Consider the following 22,724-nt stretch of genomic DNA (forward strand, 5'->3'; position numbering starts at 1 on the left):
CCCAGTGAATGCAGAACTACTCAAATTAAAATGTGGCAAGGATCCAATTCAGGCCATTTTAGTCAAACAAAGTCTTTGAGATAGAAACAGCTTCCAAACTGCAGTCACGTTATTTAGCTTGATTCCTACCAAAGTGCAAGTCTATCATATAAAATGCCCTGAGGTTATGCAATTTACAAAACTAAAAACATCCCTTACTCTTGTTAGTAGAAAAAGTATCAGGCTAAATAAAAAGTATTTTGGCCTTTTCAATAGCATACCTTTCTTTTGAAAAAATGTCCAGAGAAGTTTCTTCAAGCTTTCCTCCTCCTCCATCTTCACTTTCTAATATATGCTCTTTGGATTCAGTTTGACTTACATTTTCATCCTGGGTAAGTTTAGGCAATGGTAGAGAGGAAAAGAGAAACAAAAATCCTGTCATATTGAAATTAGCATGCTGTTCTGATTTACAGTCATGTTATAAAATGAAAAAAAACACACCATATTTCACAAGCTTCCTGCAGTTTTAAATAATAATTAACTATTTTGTTATCAGACACCTAATACTGCAGATTGAAATAGTTTAGTGATAGCCTATAAGAATCAAGTTGGTTGTGTTAAGTAATTAGCTTCTTGGTTTCCTGTTGGATGTTACTACAGCAACATTAAAATTAGAGTTTCCTTTCAACATAATGTCAGCTGCCTAAGCTCCACCTTCTTATTTAATCAACCTCCATTTAAACACATCTGACACCCATTAGGTAAATGTCCTGTGCTGAAAAGAGCAACAACAGCAAAGCAACTCTATTTACATTCCACAGCTTCTAAAGGTGGCCAAAGTCTATACTACCTGTGTTTGAGTACCACTGCTGTTTAGTTCACAGGGTAGCTTCTCTCTTCCAGGAATTAACTGCTTCTTTAATGATTCTAGTTCATCTAAAAGCATTTGTTCTCTTTCTGTGTTGATGTTTTCACTATTCAGTGTAACATGCTGAAAAGAATGCATCTCACATATTAGAATCAATACATAAGGAATCAGGCATGTATCTGACAAAAGGAAGTTCCTAGAAGTCTCACCATAAAACATGCTGTTTTAACTATGTAGTTAAAGCTATACATGCACATACACATACTACATGCATCTATGGACAAAATACAATTAAACTGCTTTATCAATATTCTCAAAAGACTGAAATGAATACACTTCAGGTTTGACTTCCCTCCTTATTTACCTACTTTATGGAATGGTATTAAATGATTTCAGCACAGCCAAAATTTAATTGCTTTTCATCCTCTATTGGAGATAGTATTGAATGTGTCTTCACAATAACTGGATAATTTCATAAAGGGTAATATTATCTTACTACTAAAGTGACAAAAGCAAGGACCACAGGTAGATTTACGAATAGCCTTGAAACTTCGTGAGCCATGAAAATTGGTCATTCGGCATATTGTATCAACAGTGACAAGACAGCTACTCAATTTATCTATATCAAACAACAAAAGATAATGGAGGTTTCAAGACTAAACACATGTATCATTTGGATAAAATGCATTTGTTTTGTTTGGATATGAAGTGAGGATTATAGAAAGCCATGGGGGCATGTGTGTCTCCATTTAGCCCACAGTACTAACTATTCCAGGTCTCAGGACTCGCATTACCTCTGTTAACTGTACTTTAAGCCTATCCAGCTCTGCTAGGAGGAGTTCTTGATTTTCTTTCTGCCACTCCATCTGCTGCATGTGACCCTGTTTCAATATTTCTGTTGCCTGCTGATGCTCTTGATACTGGCGGACAAGCTCTTGACGCATATCTTCCAAACGTTCTTCATACAATGATATCTGGCTTGAAGCTATTATACTGGAGGTTGAAACTTCATTTGTAACCTGTAATTTTTGTTGGCAAGTGTTAAAAACGGTGTGTAGGACATGTAGGAAATTTCACCTTATGTGCCCCTAGCTCTACACCTGGAGTTCTTGAGAGCCAAAGAAATAATTAAGCAACAGATTTGGGATGTAGCCTTACAGGAAGCCAAAGCAAGGACTCAGTATTATCCAGCAGCTGGTAATTATAATAAGAACTTTGTCCTCTCAGACTATCTTTATGCTTGTAAGACCCCTAAATAATGCAAAGCATTTACCTTGGCCCATTTTTATGCTTTACAAGGCTGCATATTATCGCCCTGCTTATTTAACTTATATGCAGAATACATCATGAGAAACACCGGGTTGGATGAATCACAGGTTGGAATTAAGATTGCTGGGAGAATTATCAACAACCTCAGATATGCAGACAATACCACCCTAATGGCAGAAAGTGAAGAGGATCTAAAGAACCTCTTGCTGAGGGTGAAAGTGGAAGAGTGCAAAAGCTGGTTTGAAACTCAACATTAAAAAAACGAAGATCATGGCATCTGGCCCCATCACTTCCTGGCATATAGAAGGGAAAGAAATGGAAGCAGTGACAGATTTTATTTTCTTGGGCTCCAAGATCACCGCAGACGGTGACTGCAGCCATGAAATTAAAAGACGCTTGCTCCTTGGGAGGAAAGCTATGGCCAACCTAGACAGCATAGTAAGAAGCAGAGACATCACCTTGCCAACAAAGGTTCGTATAATCAAAGCTATGGTTTTCCCAGTAGTAACGTATGGCTGTGAGAGCTGGACTTTAAGGAAGGCTGAGCGCCGAAGAATTGATGCTTTCGAACTGTGGTGCTGGAGAAGACTCTTACGAGTCCCCTGGACTGCAAGGAGGTCAAATCAGTCCATCCTAAAGGAAATCAACCCTGAGTGCTCATTGGAAGGACAGAGACTGAAGCTGAAGCTCAAATATTTTGGCCACCTAATGCGATGAGAGAACTCACTGGAAAAGATCCTGATGCCAGGAAAGACTGAAGGCAAAAGGAGAAGGGGATGGCAGAGGATGATATGGCTAGATAGCATCACCAATGCAATGAATATGAACTTGAGCACACTCCGGGAGAGAGCGGAGGACAGGAAGGCCTGGCATGCTATGGTCCATGGGGTCACGAAGAGTCGGACACGACTTAACAACTGAACAACAACAATAGCTCTTTTGGAAGGGAGATACTTACGAATCCCTCATTCTCAACATGTTTGCCCCTGCCAATTGGGCATGGTTGAAACAGATGAACATGATTTATTATACTGTTTATATTATAAGGACATTCGCTCTCATTACATTGCTCCAATTCTAGTAAAGTTTCCAGGCAGATCAGATATATTTTACTCCTCCCTTCTTCCTTCAGACTCCATAAATGAATGTACTCTTAAGGTGGCAACATTTTGTTGCATGTTCCATTAGGAATCAGATGGTTAAATTTCATAATAATTCACTTTAGTACTAGCTGATACTAATGAATACTGTCATCAAAGTTAGTTCTGATTGATATTATGTATATTCTACATTTGCAGTTTGTATTTGCGTTTGTCAGCTTGATTTCATATTTTGTATTTTCAGTGGCTGGTCTGTGACCATAATTCAATAAAATTCAAACCTTATGTGAAGTAGTCCTAAATCACATAGTTCTCTGGATCGCAGCCTACAGTCTTACTAAATGTAATTCATACTGTACAGAAATTCTGAACTGAGAATTATTTGAGGACCGGGATTCCCAGTCATGAAATAAATAGCAGTGTAGGAAGAGAGCAGGCAGGACAAATGTGATGAATATCCCCCTCAATACTTCCACCTAATTGTTTTTCACCAGCCAGAGGTTCCCTGTCAGTGTTTGCTGGACAAGTTAAGAAAAGTCGAAGGGGGTTCGGGGAGAGATGGATTGCAGAGAAAAAGTAGTGAATAGAAGGGTGAAATACAAGTCCCCTTGGGCATGGCCACTGTCTAGCTTGCTTGGCAGTAAACACAGGGTTGTGCATCCTCCGTTTGCCACAAACTGGGCAATACCACTCCATTCCACTCCATTCTAATTTCTAGTCAAACCCGCCCAAACCTAGCCCAAATAAAATGTGTCTTTCAGTTCTTCCAGAACATGCTTACTTGTATTTTGGTAAGTGTAGGGGTGGGTGAGGAATTCCATAATTTGTTTATTTATTTATTAGATTTATTAGCTGTCCATCTGGCTGGCTGCCCAGCCACTCTAGGTGGCATACAATACTAATACCAAATTTACATAATCAACTGAACAAAACAACGTAACAAAACAACACTACTCTGAAAAAAAACCCTAACCCACCCCAAATGCCCTCTTGAACAGCCAGGTTTTTAAACCCTGGCAGAAGCTCATCAAAGAGGGGGCATGGCAGAGGTCACTAGGGAGGGAATTTCACGGGCGGGGCCCACCACAGAAAAGGCTCTCTCCCTAGTCCTCACCAGCCTAGTTGTCCTGGCTGATGGGACAGATAGAAGGCCTACCGAGGCCAATCTCACTGAGCAGCATCCCTGGTGTTGTTGGAGGTGCTCCTTAAGCTAGATTGGGCCAGAAGCATATAGGGTTTTAAAGGTCAATGCCAACACCTTGAATTTGGCCCAGAAAACAACTGGTAACCAGTGAAACTCCTTCAGCACTGGAGTGATGCGGTCTCGCCAATGGCTGCCTTTAATCAGGAGGGCCGCCACATTCTGCACCAGCTGCAATTTCCAAACCATCTTCAAGGGTAACCCCACATAGAGCTCATTGCAGTAGTCTAGGTGAGAGGAGACCAGGGCATGAACTACTGATGGGAGCAGATGGTTAGGGAGATAGGGACACAGCCGCCATATCAGATAGACTTGGTATAGTGCTGCCCAGCTCACGGCTGACACCTGAGCCTCCATGGACAGCTGAGAGTCTAAAATTGAAATCACTTAGCAGTGTGCCTCTCTACATGCAGTCTTGCATTAATTTGGCACATGGCAAGTGTTGTGAGAACAGCACTTTTAGTCCACTAGTATAATTATTCATGTGGCACCTATAAATATGTTAAACAACCAATCACAGAGTTTGCAATAGGACATAAGGAAAAGCACAATCTCAACAGTGAAACTATTATTTAAAGGTGTACCTCAAAATCTCTAAAGTGCTAGTAGTGATCCCAGAAATACTAACATATTATGCTCCCGGTGACCAACCTTAATCAAACAGCAGGCCACCATATTTCACATTAGACTGCAATCCTGAACAGTTACTAAGGGTAAACTCCATTGAACAGAGTGTGACTTACGGAAGAAGAAACATGCATAGAATTGTAGTGTTATTAATATACATGTAGTACATATGTGCACTCTTAATATTCATTAATATTAATATTAATGTATATTTTCAGATGGTTCTTCCAGCCTATTTAGCTAGAAACATCAGATAAAAACTTCAAAGGCTTAAAATCATATTTGCTAATAAGAATATTTATGTTAATAAAATCTTATTGAATGTATATTTTGTTTTTTATGCCCTGTTAAACATTATAGCAACTAAACCATGAAAGCTGATTAGCAACCTCCACAATTATAAGTTTTTCTCCCAGTTGTCAAGTATTATGTATTGCATAACAGAATGAGTGGTTTGCTAATTGTGCACTAGGAACAAACAAAATTAGAGCAGAATCTCACAAAGTTATAATTTCAAAAATAATATTTTTGGAATATATTTATTATATTTTGGAATATACTTACCACATATGTCTTTTTCATAAGCTCTTTATCATTTGAGGAATAATCTGTTGGAACCACTGAATCAAAGTTGTGTAGTCCAAGTATCTCAGTAGGCTTAACATCTAGCTGAAATTGCCCTTCAAATGATGAAGTTTCACACTCTTCACTGATCTCTCTGCTAAGTGATTTGAATTCTTCAGAATTTGTGTCTTGCTTCTCATGTCTATGGCTATCTAATTCTTCAGGACATTCCTTTTTACTGGAATTCTTATCCTGTTGAGTTTGCACTGGTACCGTCAACGACATTTGCTCCTCCTCCTTTAGATTAGCAATTCTTGCTAGTTCATTTTTCTGTGCAAACTCTATACTCATGGTTACAACCACCTTAATAAGCAACAGATTGAGACACAGAGAGGACCTACTTAGATTTCTATACAAACCAATGAATGATACATTTCCTCAATCAATGTCAATATTAAATTATGCTCCAATCATACACCTAAAAACAAGTATTCAACAAAATATAGGATTTAAAATTTTAATCTGTTATGACATGCACCATGGACATCAAAGACAAGGCACTCTATAAATTGAATAAATACAGTAAATATTTTGGGATTTTTAAAAAATGGGAAGCGGTATATAAATATTCTTAAATAAATAAATACAATCAAATATGCATTGATTAATAGGAATTAGCTAAAGGAATGCTGAAATAGTACAATGAGCAACATACATATGGATTTGCTTATCAGATTAGGCATACTTATCAGAGTACTCAATATAACACAGTAATATTGTGTATTAATTCTTAGCTTAGTTCAGACACCATAGCACACTATGTGCGAACCATAATTTAGAAGCCAAAGTGTGGTTTGCACTTAGGAACTTTCACAGAGAACATGGCTTACATTGTTTATCGTCTGTCTGCTCAACATTCTTGTCTCTAGAAACAGTGGCCTCCAAAGGTAGGCCATAAATACGGTCTGCTGATTTAGATGTCATGCCACAGCCACACCATAGCTAAGCTTCCTTAAACATGGGTTGGCATGGTATATGAATTGAGTCCTAATGGATTGCTTTAGTAGAATGGTACCTTTGCTATTTCTTGTAACAATTTCTCTTGGTACTGTTTTTCCAGGAATTCAGTAACACCAGCTTCATTAGAGATCTGTTAAAAAAAGGGAGCAGAATATGTGTTCATTTTTTAATAATATCAGTTCTGAATATTTTAAAAGGTTAACTGTTCATATTTTAAGCTATGCATTCAGGGTGAAGAAAGGATATGGCTGAGAATAAACTGTTTCCACACAACCTGAAAAAAAGCTATGAAATTTGTAACTTTATTAAATATTGCACTAACACAGTACTGATTTCTTGAATTAGTATCAGTGATCTTATATTGGTTGGATGACAAGTTTTTGTAGGCAAGAGCCTAGTTCAGTGTGCATCTACTGAAGTAGCTTACAAAAGCTCACACCACAATAAACAGTTACTTTTTAAAAGTGCCACTGGACTGCTCTTGCTGAAAGAAAACAAAGCTAGTCACCCTTTTGAAATTAATACTAAGCGGTACCTCTCAGCAATGAAACTGAAGTTGTTAGAGGGAGCAGAGGCTCATAGCCAAGGATGAAATGGCTTCATCATCATAGGAAGAAAAAGATACCACCAATCCACATCAGTGAAGGTAATTATGCTTTCTAACATTTTCTGATCACACTTTGTGAATTAGTTTGTGCCAAATAAAATCTGTAAATGTTTTATTTATTAATTAAATTTATATCCTGCCTTTCCATTAGGAAATAGCACTCAAGCAAGCTAACAATAAAATACAAACAATATAGAATTGTTAAAATATAAAAACACATTCATTAAAATATCAATTAAAAACATACCCACTAAACTGGTTTTAAAACCATTTAAAATATGTACAGCTTTTGTATTTGTTTGTGTAAGGTTTTTAATGATGAAGATCTGATACCACGAATATTCTCTTACGGGGGTGTGTGTGTGTGTGTGTGTGTGTGTATGTATATGTATGTATGTGTGTGTGTGTGTGTGTATAGATAGATAGATAGATAGATAGATAGATAGATAGATAGATAGAGTGTTTGAAACACTGAAAACCATGCTGAAAAGGAGTATTAATCCAAAAATATTTTATAGTACCTCTACTTCCTTCTCAGCAGGTTGCTGAAGATCACTTTCGGTATGCTTCTCATTCTGCTTAAGTTCATTTACCTGTTGTACTACAGAAATGCTATAAAGGACAGTTTAAAAGATACAACATTAGTTGGCTTTTCTTCTGTTAAGCTGAACAGTTGTTAAAATAAAATACATAAGCCAGGGTCAGATATGACAAAACTTGGAGAACAATCAGGTAATAATAAAGACTGTAATCACCAGCCAGTGTCAAGGACAGGAAATAGCAGCTGGATTTCTTATAATGCCAATACAAAAACTATTAAGTGCAGAGGTATCACAACAATCTCACTTATGGATAGTGGAGGGACCATCTACATCAAGTCTGGGAGATTCCAAAAAATGTACATTTACTTGGGTGGGACCTTACAAAAAAAAAAAAAAAAAGCGGGCTTCACACCCTCCCAGATTGCACCTTTGTCTACAATTAACCAAACTGAGTTCCCCTCTCCACAGGAAAATCACTAGAATAGTATAGTATAGTATAGTATAGTATAGTATAGTATAACCACTCCCGCCGCCTTAAAATAGCATAGCACCCTTCACACTACGGTAGCAATAGGTGAGCAGGGACGAGATGCTACGAAATCTCTCTCTGTTGTTTTGGCTGCTGCACACTACCTCACTGTTCAGTCGTTCAGTCGTGTCCGACTCTTCGTGACCCCATGGACCATAGCACGCCAGGCCTTCCTGTCCTGCGCTCTCTCCCGGAGCATGCTCAAGTTCATATTCCTTGCATCGGTGATGCTATCTAGCCATCTCATCCTCTGCCGTCCCCTTCTCCTTTTGCCTTCAGTCTTTCCCACAGCAGATGATCTCTCACATGCCCCACTCTCTCTCTTACTCTGTTGTTGGAGCTTTTAAGAACTGCAGCAGAGACACAAGGGGAGGAGTTGATGTTGTTCAGTCTCTTCCCTTGTGCTCTGGTGTTCATGTCACTTCTCTAGGCCTTGAGCAGCTGCAGTGATATACCTGCCCTCTCTGGAAATCAGTTTTTTTCCAATTTCCCCAGGGACAGGGCACACCCTGCAGCAGATGATCTTTCACAGGCCTCACTCTTTCACTCTGCTGCAGTTCTCAAACGCTCCAACGAAAACTGATTCCTCTAGGTTGTTGTTGTTCAGTCGTTCAGTCGTGTCCGACTCTTCGTGACCCCATGGACCATAGCACGCCAGGCCTTCCTGTCCTGCGTTCTCTCCCGGAGCGTGCTCAAGTTCATATTCATTGCATCCGTGATGCTATCTAGCCATCTCATCCTCTGCCGTCCCCTTCTCCTTTTGCCTTCAGTCTTTCCCAGCATCAGGGTCTTTTCCAGGGAGTTTTCTCTTCGCATTAGGTGGCCAAAATATTGGAGCTTCAGCTTCAGTATCTGTCCTTCCAATGAGCACTCAAGGTTGATTTCCTTTAGGATGGACTGATTTGACCTCCTTGCAGTCCAGGGGACTCGTAAGAGTCTTCTCCAGCACCACAGTTCGAAAGCATCCATTCTTGGGCGCTCAGCCTTCCTTATAGTCCAGCTCTCACAGCCATACATTACTACTGGGAAAACCATAGCTTTGATTAGACGGACCTTTGTCGGCAAGGTGATGTCTCTGCTTCTTACTATGCTGTCTAGGTTGGCCATAGCTTTCCTCCCAAGGAGCAAGCGTCTTTTAATTTCATGGCTACAGTCACCATCTGCGGTGATCTTGGAGCCCAAGAAAGTAAAATCTGTCACTGCTTCCATTTCTTCCCCTTCTATATGCCAGGAAGTGATGGGGCCAGATGCCATGATCTTCGTTTTTTGAATGTTGAGTTTCAAACCAGCTTTTGCACTCTCCTCTTTCACCATCAACAAGAGGCTCTTGAGATCCTCTTCGCTTTCTGCCATTAGGGTGGTATCGTCTGCATATCGGAGGTTGTTGATAATTCTCCCAGCAATCTTAATTCCGACCTCTGATTCATCCAACCCGGCATTTCTCATGATGTACTCTGCATATAAGTTAAATAAGCAGGGTGACAATATGCAGCCTTGTCGTACTCCTTTCCCAATTTTGAACCAATCGGTTGTTCCATCTCTGGTTCTGACTGTTGCTTCTTGACCCTTGTACAGGTTTCTCAGGAGACAGGTAAGGTGGTCTGGTACTCCCATCACTTTAAGAATTTGCCACAGTTTGTTGTGATCCACACAATCAAAGGCTTTAGCGTAGTCAATGAAGCAGAAATAGACGTTTTTCTGGAATTCTCTTGCTTTCTCCATGATGCAGCGAATGTTGGCGATTTGATCTCTAGTTCCTCTGCCTCTTCTAAACCCAGCTTGTACTTCCGGTAGTTCTCGGTTCACATACTGCTGAAGCCTAGCTTGTAGGATTTTGAGCATCACCTTGCTGGCATGTGAAATGAGTGCAATTGTGCGGTAGTTTGAACACTCTTTGGCGTTGCCCTTCTCTGGAATTGGAATGTAAACTGACCTTTTCCAGTCTTGTGGCCACTGTTGAGTGTTCCAGATTTGTTGGCATATTGAATGCAGCACTTTAACAGCATCATCTTTTAGGATTTTAAATAGCTCGGCTGGAATACTGTCATCTCTGCTAGCTTTGTTGTTACTAATGCTTCCTAAGGCCCACTTGACTTCACTCTCGAGGATGTCCGGCTCAAGTTCAGTGACCGCACTATCATGGCTATCAGGGACATTCAGATCTTTCCTGTAGAGTTCTTCTGTGTATTCTTGCCACCTCTTCTTAATCTCATCTGCTTCTGTTAGGTCCCTGCCTTCTTTGTCCTTTATCATGCCCGTCTTTGCACAAAACGTTCCCTTGAGATCTCCAATTTTCTTGAAGAGATCTCTAGTCTTTCCCATTCTGTTGTTTTCCTCGATTTCTTTGCATTGTTCATTTAAGAAGGCCTTCTTGTCTCTCCTTGCTATTCTCTGGAACTCTGCATTCAGTTGGGTATATCTTCCCCTTTCTCCCTTGCTTTTCGCTTCCCTTCTTTCGTGAACTACTTGTAAAGCCTCATCAGACAGCCACTTTGCTTTCTTGCATTTCTTTTTCTTTGGGATGGATTGAGTTGCTGCCTCCTGAACAATGTTACGGACCTCCGTCCATAGTTCCTCAGGCACTCTGTCTATCAGGTCTAATCCCTGAAATCTATTCCTCACCTCCACTGTATATTCATCAGGGATATGATTTAGGTCATACCTGAATGGTTTAGTGGTTTTCCCGACGTTCTTCAATTTAAGCCAAAATTTTGCAAGAAGCAGCTCATGATCTGAGCCACAGTCAGCTCCAGGTCTTGTTTTTACTGACTGTATGGAGCTTCTCCATCTTTGGCTGCAAAGGACATAATCAATCTGATTTCGATATTGACCATCTGGTGACGTCCATGTGTAGAGTCGCCTCTTGTGCTGTTGGAAAAGAGTGTTTGCTATGATCAGCATGTTCTCTTGGCAAAACTCTATTAGCTTTTGTCCTGCTTCATTTTGTACACCAAGGCCATGCCTGCCTGTTATCCCGGTGATTTCTTGACTTCCTACTTTAGCATTCCAATCCCCTATGATGAAGAGGACATCTTTTTTTGGTGTTAGTTCTAGAAGGTGTTGTACGTCTTCATAGAACCGATCAACCTCAGCTTCTTCGGCATCAGTGGTTGGGGCATAGACTTGAATTACTGTGATGTTGAATGGTTTGCCTTGGATTCGTACTGAGATCATTCTATCGTTTTTAAGATTGTACCCCAATACTGCTTTTCCCACCCTTTTGTTGACTATGAGTGCTACTCCATTTCTTCTAAGGGATTCTTGCCCACAATAGTAGATATGATGGTCACCTGAATTAAATTCGCCCATGCCTGTCCATTTTAGTTCGCTGATTCCCAAGATGTCGATGTTCAATCTTGCCATCTCATGTTTGACCACCTCCAGCTTACCTTGATTCATTGATCTGACATTCCAGGTTCCTAAACAATATTGTTCTTTACAGCATCGGATTTTCTTTTCACCACCAGACACATCCACAGCTGAGTGTCCTTTCGGCTTTGGCCCAGCCGCTTCACTCTTTCTGGCGCTACTTGGAGATACCCTCTGCTCTTCCCCAGTAGCATATTGGACACCTTCCGACCTGAGGGGCTCATCTTCCGGCGTCATCTCTTTTAGCCTTGTGATACTTTCCATGGGGTTTTCTTGGCAAGAATACTGGAGTGGGTTGCCATTTCCTTCTCCAGTGGACCACATTTTGTCAGAACTCTCTGCCATGACCTGTCCGTCTTGGGTGGGCCTGCACGGCATAGCTTATGGCTTCACTGAGTTACGCAAGCCCCTTCGCCACAACAAGGCAGTGATCCATGAAGGGGTCGTCTAGGTTACTTTCAGTTAATTCTTATAAGCTTATTTTCCCCTAAAAATGTTTATATACTTATACTCTGCCACATAATAATTATAACAAGTATGGTTTTGGCTATTTGTGAGGTTCTCTATATTAAACTAGAGGCCAGCTGGCTTGACCCCCATGAATTTACTCTATGTTAGATCCATTCCCTGCTCCCCTCACTGTGGGTCAAAAGGCTAAACTGGACATTTAATTGAAGAGGTAATCTCTCAGGAGTGGATCTATTATAATACCATTCTAGTGAAAGAAACTTATCTACTGCTAGAGAATATAATGTACTGATTATGAATCTGGTAAAATATATTAACGATTGTGACAATTCTCAAACTTATTTTCTCTCAGTATTATAACAAGGAGTCTGTTCAGACACCAGCTCTCCCTACAAACTTCATCACATGGTGAGGTCAGAAACAGATCTCAGACTTACATGCTCCTTCCCCCTCACCTCTTCATATGAAGAAGGCAACACTATCCAAGACCACTACCTAGAAATGCTGGAAATTAATCTTGGGATTTTCTGCATGCAAAGCATATGCTGTACAGTTGAGCTATGAAACCTGCCCCAGCCCCCAGACCATTCAGACATCAATATTGTGTGAAGTGGTGGGGGAAATTTCCATCCCAGTTTCCCCAACTGCAGCTTCTTTTTCTTCATCCCATGAAGAAAATAGCATGAAGTTCACAAGTGAACAGAGCACCCTCTTTTTCTTCACTTACATGGACTATGGCTGCAATTGGGAAAATTCTTGAGAAAGAAACATAATCTCCCCTCCCATCGCTCCGCTGCATATAGCAAGATTGAGAGAATGAAATTAATGTTTACCTATGACAGAAAAATAGCTTGAGATTGTTCTATTGTAGTCTTGGTTATGAAATAAAGGAGAAGGCAAAAATCATAGGTACCTGAAACATTCCAAAGACTCACTGGCATTTTGGAGTCTACTCTGTAAGTGGATTATCTCCACAGTATATCGTTCCTCAGTTTCTTTCAATTGCTGATGGAAATATGATCGAAGGTGTTCAACTTCCTGAGCATGTTGTTCTTCAAGTTGAGATTTAAAGTTTTCCATGTCTTCCCAACAAGGTGACTTAATTTTAAGTTCTATATATGAAAAAATCATAAACAAGCAAGCTAATACACAATTTACTTAAAGATAAATTATATCAGATTAAGATTGTATTTTAAGAATGGAAATTGTGTATTTATTATTTTATTGGAGGATCCTTATGTGTCCTTTCCTGAACCTAACAAAGAATAACTCTCTTGTTATTTGGGGTAGTATTAGCAATCACTCCAACACAGCAAAAAGCTTGGGAACAATTGTCCTGGATGTTTAGGGAATAGCTAATTTTGCTTTACTGGACTTGCTGGGAAGGCTATTAAGAAAATGTTAACCTACCTCTCTTAAAACAATACAAGATGTCTTATTATGAAATGCAAATGCCAAATGTTAATGATAAATGATTAAGAATTTGAAAACGTAAATAAGTAAAAAGTAATAATTGTATTAAATAGAAGATATACAGTCAGGGCCAGAAATTTCGGAACAAGGATAACTGTTTTGGCAGTTGGCCTCTGTACACCACCACATTGAAGTTGAAAGGAAACACACCCAGATGGGAGCGAAGTCAGGACTTTGGGTAGTTCACAACATGATAAAACCATTAGCATACAAAATAATATAAAACCATTAGCATACAAAAATGTAGCAGTCTGAAATATTTAAAAAACATTAACAATAAAACTACCAGGACACAATGGGAGTAGAAGAAAGTGTTCAGAAAGAGACTGAACCTGGTTCAGATTTAGGTCAGCTCAAGCTGTATACAGAGGCAACTTCAAGGCAGAGCAGGTGCAGGCTTTTAGCTGCAGGGGCAGCTTTGTTTTCCTGCACCTTTGCTCCTCAACCAGCATACATACAGTCACCAGAACAAAAGTGTACCTACATGCTGTGTGTGTGTGTGTGTGTGTGTGTGTGTGTGTGTATAAGCTTTCGCCCCACCATTGCTTTGATGGGGGATAGGCAGTTGCTCTGAGATTGACAAAAGGAACACTCAGTCAATGCTGTGCACAGCCCAGCTTTGAACAGAAGAGGAGGATCATGACTGACACAAGACTGGGCAATCAGCACTGTCCAAACCTGGTTTCCACCTTAGTACAGATTCAGATACCTAGATCTGAGCCAACATCTTCAAATTATGAAAAATTAAAAATACTAAACATATGCTCATTCAGGAAAGTAAAATGCAAGTACTACTTGAACAAGGTAAACTTAAAAGTAGCTGTTTTTTATAACAATATTTTATGTAGAAATAGGATCTGAATAAAGTTTAAAGGTCTTTGTTTACTTATATTACAGAGAACTGTTAACTATATTTTATGTGCGTATCTTTACCAACAAGATCCTGCGATGGAGTAGGTAAACATGTTACATTCTGTTGAAGATTGTCAATTTCTTCCTCATCGTTGTCTGCATATGATACCTGTTGTTCTTCAACCTGGGGAAATAAAGTAGAGGCAAATTGGAAGTTTTGCTTCCAGAAGAGGCTTTTATTGTGCAATCACCTGCCTCATTCATGGAATTTCACAGGCTGTCCAGCTGACGTCTTCCCTTTGTAGCCCTCCCATCTTTCTCTTCTACTTATTCAACCTTCTTACCAGAAAAAAATCAATTAAGGAGGAAAAGATGAAATAGCTGCACAATACCTTTAGATTGGTAGCACTAGGAGCCCTCTGTTTGGAAGCACCCAAGGAATACAAATTATAACTTATCTAAAACTGATGGTAATGTTTTACTTTCTTCCATTCTGCTGAAGTATGTGTAAACTATGAATCACGAACATACCGTCACTGAGAAGGGGTACAACATTTTCTTTAATATTTTCCACTGCTATATTTTTATGAAAATTTTCTATTTCTAACAATATATTCATAAAAGTAATTAGTAACATACTGAATGGATACAACAGCAGTCAAATATAGGAAAGTTCAATATATCTAGTGCACAGCTCTTTGGTCATGTGAAAGTCAATGTGTCAACAGATTTTAATAATGTTTAAAATAATGTTATTATTAAATAATTTAATAATGTTTTACCCTTTAAATTTTAAACATATGGGAAGTGTCATGTCTTGAATTGACATGTTTTGACTGTAATATTTGAGCCACATAAAGTCTAGTTTATTGTGTTTTCTACATAATCAAATAGTTCAGTTTCCAATATTTCAGGCTACTGAAATATTTCTACAAAATTAATTTGGTGTAGTTTTTTTAGTTTTATTTACTAAATGTCAGACAACAATGCACTTCTATATGTAGTTATCTCATGAAGTCCCACTGATTTCCCATTGAGTTTGATAGGTCTACCCTAAGTACAACTAAGTCTGGATCCAACCCAAAGGCTGCAATCCTGCAAAATGCAGACTTAAATGAATTAGATTTATGGTGCAATCTTACATATGTGTACTCGGATGTATGTGTCACTGCGTGCAAAGATGCTTGTTCCCTAACAATTGTGTCTAGAATATAAGTAAAAAACTAAAAAAAATTAAGTAAAAAACAACTAACCTTTTTTCTGTCTTTCATAAACTGTGCATGATATTCCAGTAGCCTGTGGTACTCTTCCATTATCTTGTTTAGAAGACTTTGCAGAGTTTCTTGCAAAACTACATTGTAGAAAGTTAATTCAACATTTTAATTACATTCACAGTTATTGAATTAGTTTATTGTACAAATTTCTCTTCCTTTCTTTTTGCAGATATTGGGCCAGTTCGCATGACACAACAGCCGATGTGTTGTATTTACCCACAGCTAAGCCATGGTACTGTCACCAGACAACTGAGCACTGCATGGTTTGTTTTCTCAGGTCATGGGTTGTTTTTCTCCACTCTCCTTGCCCGCTCCCAGGATGTATCCCCAGAGCCTTTGTGGCACAGAAGGGCGTGCAATTCCTGGCAAGGCTTCACTATGTCAGCAGCCTTTTTGCCACTGGTCTGCTCGTCCGGATGTGTATTAATCTCCATCTGCCCCTGGAAGTGTTTGTAATATGCCGATGAGAGCCTTCTCCCCAATGCCTTCTGGGGTGCCTGCTTCCCACTGAAGCCTTGTATGAACACTAAAACATCCTAGCTACCCTTAGTTGGTACTGGAAAGAGCCATGGGACTCAATCATTGTACTGGCTGGGCAAGCCCATTTCATTCACCCTCTCCTCAACCCCATCCATCTGCCTCCCTCCAGAAGTGTTGCACCTGCCAGTCATGCCCCTTCATTCACCCATGTTCCCTCCTGCTACTGTGATGCTTCCCTCCACCCTTCCTCTCCCCTTTTCCATTTGTCCCCTCTGGCATGTCGAAGTGTCCACTGCATATTTAAGCCATGGTGTGTTGCAGCCTATGTGGGTGGCCATTTTGAACATTCAACCCCCGGCAGGTTTAGTTGAAATGACAAGTTGTGGCTCGAAAGCACAACCTGGTGCCTGCAGGCACTGGAGCTCACCATGATTTAAATAAGCCATGGTGGGCTTCAGTGATCATGTGTTCTCGCCAGGTCCCCTGTGAAGCAGGTCCATGTGCTCTCAGCATCGGCTGTTCATGGTTAACAACCCTCATGCTATCGTGTTGGGTTCACATCACACAACAACCCACAAAAACAAGCCACCAAGGCTTGCTTTGTCATGGGTTGTCATGTCGTACAAACCAAGTCATTGCATTAAATAGTATTCTACTACTATGTTATTGTATGCAGTTGAGAGAAATCATCTTTGAACTTTATGCCGAGCATGGATTCTGAATGTTGGGCCATTTTTTATGTGCAACTGTTGACAGCCTCAACAGCCTCAAATATAAGTACTGAACAAAAGGGGGGATCAAGGAATGCTAGTCCTGAAGCTGGTGCTCCTGAATTTAAATTTTGGCATTAGAATGTGACCTTGAACAAGCTCCTGCCTTTCAGAATTACTCCACACTGAACAATTTCATTTTACTGAAATGAACAATCTACTTTGACACTTGGAAGTCAATATATAACATTTTCTCTTTAATAAATTGTATGCAGCATATTTCACGCAAGCAACATGCTGCTAGGAAAAAATAATCCCATAACCATGACAGAGGCTCCTACAGGTCTCTGCTGGGTTTTAGCATCTTTGTTGGGTTTTAAAGTATTATGAACCAAAATCTCACTCTATATGTGCTTTCAGTTGTTTGATTATTTGTGCATTCTGAATGTTTAGAGATTAAAAAAAGTATTAATCCACTTACGAGTAACCATGCTGTTTGGAAATCAGACATCTATCTCTCCTATCCCACTACCCCCTCTTTCCCAGCAAGACTGGCCTGGTTCCCCATCTCTTTTTTTCATTCACTCAAGCAGCCCTGATGGTGCAACCAAAGGCCAGGATCCAATGCAACGTTTCACAGAATCATAGAATAATAGAGTTGGAAGGGGCCTACAAGACCATCAAGTCCAACCCCCTGCTCAATGCAGTTTACACCCCTGCATATTCCCTTCTGCAAATAGTAGGGCTTACTGATTCTGCTGTACAAGCAGAAGCCACTGCTTACGTAAGGGAGATCTAGTGCTTCCTAGAGGAAACCCTAAAATGAGTGGAAATGCTCATTTCTGGAAGGAGGCAGGTCGGCAGAGTTCCCTTATGTGAGCTCCTGCCAAAGTGCCCCCTTCCAGAAATGAGCATTTCCACTTGTTTCAGGTTTCCATTGGAAATGCTAAATCTCCCTTGGGTAAGCAGCGGGCACCACTTGTGGAGGCAATCTGCAAGGTGCAGGAGAATAGCCGGGGGTGTAAGTGCCCTGCTGGATACAGTGTAAAGTATTTCAGCATGTCTCCACTGCTTATCTTTTTTTATTCCATTTCCATAATTCTTTACTTTATTCTTTATAGGTTCTCAATGAATTGTCTTTCAATGCACATTATTCCTAAGCCTCCCCATCAGGGTTCTCTGGCTTCTTCTGTCTGTTCCCCTTTGCCCACATTTACAATATTCAAGGCTTTCTGAACGAATCTGGGTTGGCTAACATTATGCCACACTATCACATGTCTTCTACTACCACGCTGAAGTCTTGGTAAAGAAATTTTGCTAGGTGTTTTCATAGCAAATTCCCAGCCTTTTCCAGGACTACCAAATGCTGGTTCCAATTCCCAATTGATCTTCAGAGCAAAACAGCAGCCTGTGCTTATTTAACTTAAGCACTATGGGTAGTATCCAATAGGGGTGGTGCGCGCGTGCCCAGCCCCACCAGCTCAGGTCCACGCGTGGCCACAATATAGCACTTTGGGGGGCAAGCCCTGATGAGTGTGAAAAAGCTGGTTTCTGGAAAGGGCGCCTCTCCAGAAACTAGCGTTTCCGTGCACGTCAGGGCTTGCCCCCCCAGAAACGCTGTATCATGGCTGTGCACAGATCTAGGCTACCCCTATTGGATACTACCCTATAAGATTCAGGCTGCAACCCTATACACAGTTACCTGGGAACATGTCCCATTGAACTGAAGTAGCCATTCTGAGTAGCCATGTACTGGGTGGCACTGTAAGAATCTGTATGTGTATTTTGAATTACCTTGGGCTTCTGCTCTTGACATCAATACTGTGTTAGGGGTTTCTCTCTCACTAGCAACAGGTTCAACAGGAGCTGAAAATTTTCCTGGTAGAATGGTGCACAGAGACTATAAGAAAGAAAAAAGTTTGTATTGTAGCTGATATTCATATTGTAGCTGATTATTTGAAGAAAACAGGATAACTTCAATGACGTCATTATAATATATCAATCTTTCTCTTAAAATGAACCTGAAGGTAATCTAGCCAAAGGCAAGATCCATCACTCAGCAGCCCTAAAACGTTCACCCATTTTTTCAGGTTTCCCCATCTTAATATTAGACAAGTGCACATGATGGTGAAACTTCATTAAGATTAGAATAGAAATAGGAACAGAAAACTTTCAAGTGTCCTGTGGGGACATGCTTCTCACCTGAGTTAGCTTAGAACATTCCTCAGCTACTGTCTTGCTAAGCCTTTCTAGATGCACCCATGTAGACTGGCCCTCATCTGTGAAGAAAAACCATCACTGAAAATTGTTTATTTTAGTAGGTTTTCTATTATTTTGAGAAAAGAGACCAATATAGATACAGATATTTGCATCTATTTTATCTGTAGGCCGTTACAAAATTCAAAATACAAATAGGAGCAATCAATTTAAACTTAGGACAAACATTACAACACAAATCAGAAAATTGCAACAATAAAACAGATACCTGATTTACAGACTACATCATGAGGATCATAAAAACACAAGCAGCATGCTACTGCTGCCAAAGCAAAACTGGCTACTAATATAAAAATACTGTCTCAAACTTAAAATTCCAAGAATAATTGTCCACTGTTTTACCAGTATACCTAATTTTTTATTTTTCCCGGTCTGGAGATCCAGCTGATTTTTCCTAAGCTCGTACAGCTCTTGTGCATGATGGAACTGGAGCTCTTCTTTAAGCGCAGAAAGTGCATTCTCCTTCTCATTTTCCATGCACTCGCGCACTTGGTCCACATGAGCAGAGTAAACCAGAGACAGACAAATGCGCTGGGCCTCCATCTGCAGCTTTAAGTCACTCTGAGTAAAGATGGACATCATATGAAGTTTTTGTACAAAATCTTTCCCCCCTATTTTGAAAATAAGTGGATTTAAATATGGCTACAACATTCATCAAATTAACATTTAAATTTATTTTACAAGATTGTAATCCATGCATGTAACGTAAGAAATTCAAATGCTGAAGAAGGAATCTGTTGGTTTTAAATATGCAGCTCTGCAATTTCTTCTCAGTAGTCTCATTCACTAGTGTCCAATATTTATAAACCATGTTTCCATTGGGAAAATTGAAATCATACGTATCTGCACAAGTATAATGTTCATTTTACAATTTGCCAAAAAACAATTCTGGCATTCTATTAGCTTTCAAAGACCCTTGACAGGGAAGGAAATCTTGTGAATAGCTTAATTTGGGGTGGAACTGTCTTCCAAGACATTGTATCAGTGGTGGGCAAGTTTAGGGAGTTCAGAGGACACTTTTGACCCCCTGCTGCATCCCCTATGGGCTTAATGTGGTGGTGGCAAAAAAATAATAATAATGGCGATTTCCCACCTCATTTTGGTGGCAAACCACTATGAAGGGTAAAAAGAGGCAACTTTAGCTTGTCCAAGCTAATTTGTCTTTTTAAGCTTCCGTAGTGGTTTGCTGCTGAAATTCAGGAGTGTGGTGGCAGCGGGGTAGCTGTGGCTATATGAGGCCCAAAGGTTGCACATTGCCCACACGTGCTTTATTGTAAGAGGATAGAATTAAACAGGGTATCCTTAGTTTAAAAGCACAGTCACTCTTTTTAAAAGGATATGTAATAAAATCAAGGCAACGATTAGGAAGAAAACAGCATGTTCAACACTGATACAAGATTTAGGTTTTGCCAGATGCATTGACACAGATTTCTATGCAGCACTTCAATCTCTTTTACTTGTTATGTCATCTAGATCACTTTGAGCAAGTTAAAATAGCACTCCAGATTATTCTTCGGCTTAATAGTATAATGTTAAAACACCTCTGGATAAAGATGACCACCAACACCTAACTTAAGAACATAAAAAGGGCAATGCTGGATCAGACCAAGGGTCCATCTAGTCCAGCATTCTGTTGATACAGTGGCCAACCAGCTGCTGACCAGAAACCCACAAGCAGGATATGAGCATAACAGCACCCTCCCACCCATGTTTCCCAGCAACTGGTATATATAGGCTCACTGCCTCTGGTACTGGAGGTAGCACATAGCCATCAGGACTAGTAGCCATTGATAGCCTTTTCCTCCAGGAATTTGTCTAACCCCCTTTTAAAGCCATCCAAATTGGTGGCCAACACTACATCCTGTCATAGCGAATTCCATAGTTTAACTATGCGCTGTGTGAAGAAGTACTTCCTTTTATCTGTCCTGAATCTCCCACCAATCATCTTCATAGGATGACCACATGTTCTATTATTTTGAGAAAGGGAGAAAAATGTTCCCCTATCCACATTCTCCACACCATGCATAATTTTGTAGACCTTACCCTCCTTTTTTCCAAGCTGAACAATCCCAGGTGTTGTAACCTTCTCTCATAGGGGAGATGTTTCAGCCCCTTGATAATATTAGTTGCCCTTTTTTGCACTTTTTCCAGCTCTACAATATCCTTTTTTAGGTGTGGTGGCCAGAGCTGTACATAGTATTCTGTGGTCACACCACAGATTTGTATAAAGGCAGTATGATATTATCAGTTTTATTCTCAATTCCGTTTCTGATTATGCCTAATTGTGGGCTTTGCCTTTTTTACAGCTGCACACTGAGTTGACATTTTCATTGAACTGTCCACCAAAACCCCAATATCTTTTTCTTGGTTGGTCACTGCTAGCTCAGATCCCATCAGGTTATACTTGAAGTTGGGATTTTTTTGCCCCAATGTGCATCACTTTATACTTGCTTACACTGAACCGCATTTGCCATTTAGATGCCCATTCTCCCAATTTGGAGAGATCCTTTTGGAGCTCTTCACAATCCTGGTTTGTTTTAACCACCGGAAATAATTTGGTGTCATCTGCAAACTTGGCCACTTCTCTGCTCACTCCTAATTCCAGATCATTATGAAAAGGTTGAAAAGCACTGGTCCTAATAAAGATCCCTGTGGGACCCTGCTATTTACTTCCCTCCCCTGGGAAAATTTACCATTTATTCCTACTCTCTGCTTACTGTTCTTTAACTAGTTACTAATCCATAACAGGGCCTGTCCTCTTACATATACTTCAGGTGAAATTAAAAGTGGGAAATAGCCGATTTCATTAAATTATTTGAATAACAGGCCTTCATTCTGCAATGCAGAACCTCCTTCAGCCCAAGGGCCAAATTCCCTTTTGGAGAAGCTTTTGGGGGCTGCATGCCAGTGATGGGTAGGGGCAAATGCACAAGGGATGTGCATTTGCCCCTACCAGCCTATCTTAGCTTAAAGTTCTTAAATACCAGCCTATCTTAGCTTAAAGTTCTTACTGCCAGTAACTAAGACTTAGGAAAGGCATTTCAACCTTTTTGAATGGGGCAAAACTGCACAGAAGCCAGAAAACTGCCAAACTATCAGTTGTTGGGTGGAAGGGGGTGTGGCCAACTGGGTAACCCTGGAAGGACAAATTTGGACTGCAAATGGGACAGATTTGGCTCCCAGGCCTGAGGTTCTGCACCTATGCCTTAACGTGGGCACTATCAATAAGTTTTAGTTTGTTGGTGCGATGGTTCGTTTTGCCTAGTATCAACGTAAGGTAAGCTATGGATCAATTTAAAAAGAAAACAGGGACAAACAAAATAGTTTTAGGGAGTCTTTCACAACGTGGCATCTCCAGACATTTTAGACTACATCTACCAGTACTCCTGACTATCAGCCATGCTACCTGGGAAAGATGGGCATCTGGAGGGCATCAGGTTGGGGAAGGCTGCTTTAAGGCTATTTCTTTGCCATAAAAATTACATGGGCTTTTGCCATTCATTTATGAATAATAG

At 40.1% G+C, this 22,724-nt stretch overlaps 1 protein-coding gene across 5 annotated transcripts in view; it reads right to left on the reverse strand.

Moving 5' to 3' along the window:
- The window catches only part of AKAP9 (A-kinase anchoring protein 9), a 161,389-nt gene that overhangs the window by 86,730 nt on the left and 51,935 nt on the right, over window positions 1-22,724 (reverse strand). For all 5 annotated transcript variants that reach the window (XM_084858883.1, XM_084858880.1, XM_084858884.1 and 2 more), the window contains 12 exons: window positions 19,560-19,770; window positions 19,135-19,211; window positions 18,727-18,832; window positions 15,722-15,819; window positions 14,550-14,652; window positions 13,057-13,255; window positions 7,757-7,847; window positions 6,684-6,758; window positions 5,609-5,971; window positions 1,642-1,866; window positions 830-970; window positions 261-367 (listed from right to left, as the gene is read on the reverse strand). In XM_084858883.1, coding sequence (XP_084715009.1) covers window positions 261-367; window positions 830-970; window positions 1,642-1,866; window positions 5,609-5,971; window positions 6,684-6,758; window positions 7,757-7,847; window positions 13,057-13,255; window positions 14,550-14,652; window positions 15,722-15,819; window positions 18,727-18,832; window positions 19,135-19,211; window positions 19,560-19,770 — 1,796 coding nt within the window. The remainder of the gene's footprint in view (window positions 1-260; window positions 368-829; window positions 971-1,641; window positions 1,867-5,608; window positions 5,972-6,683; window positions 6,759-7,756; window positions 7,848-13,056; window positions 13,256-14,549; window positions 14,653-15,721; window positions 15,820-18,726; window positions 18,833-19,134; window positions 19,212-19,559; window positions 19,771-22,724) is intronic.

The sequence above is a fragment of the Heloderma suspectum genome, chromosome 5, assembly GCF_057233095.1.
Source record: "Heloderma suspectum isolate Gila_16-S chromosome 5, 16-S_ref, whole genome shotgun sequence".
NCBI lineage: Eukaryota > Metazoa > Chordata > Lepidosauria > Squamata > Helodermatidae > Heloderma > Heloderma suspectum.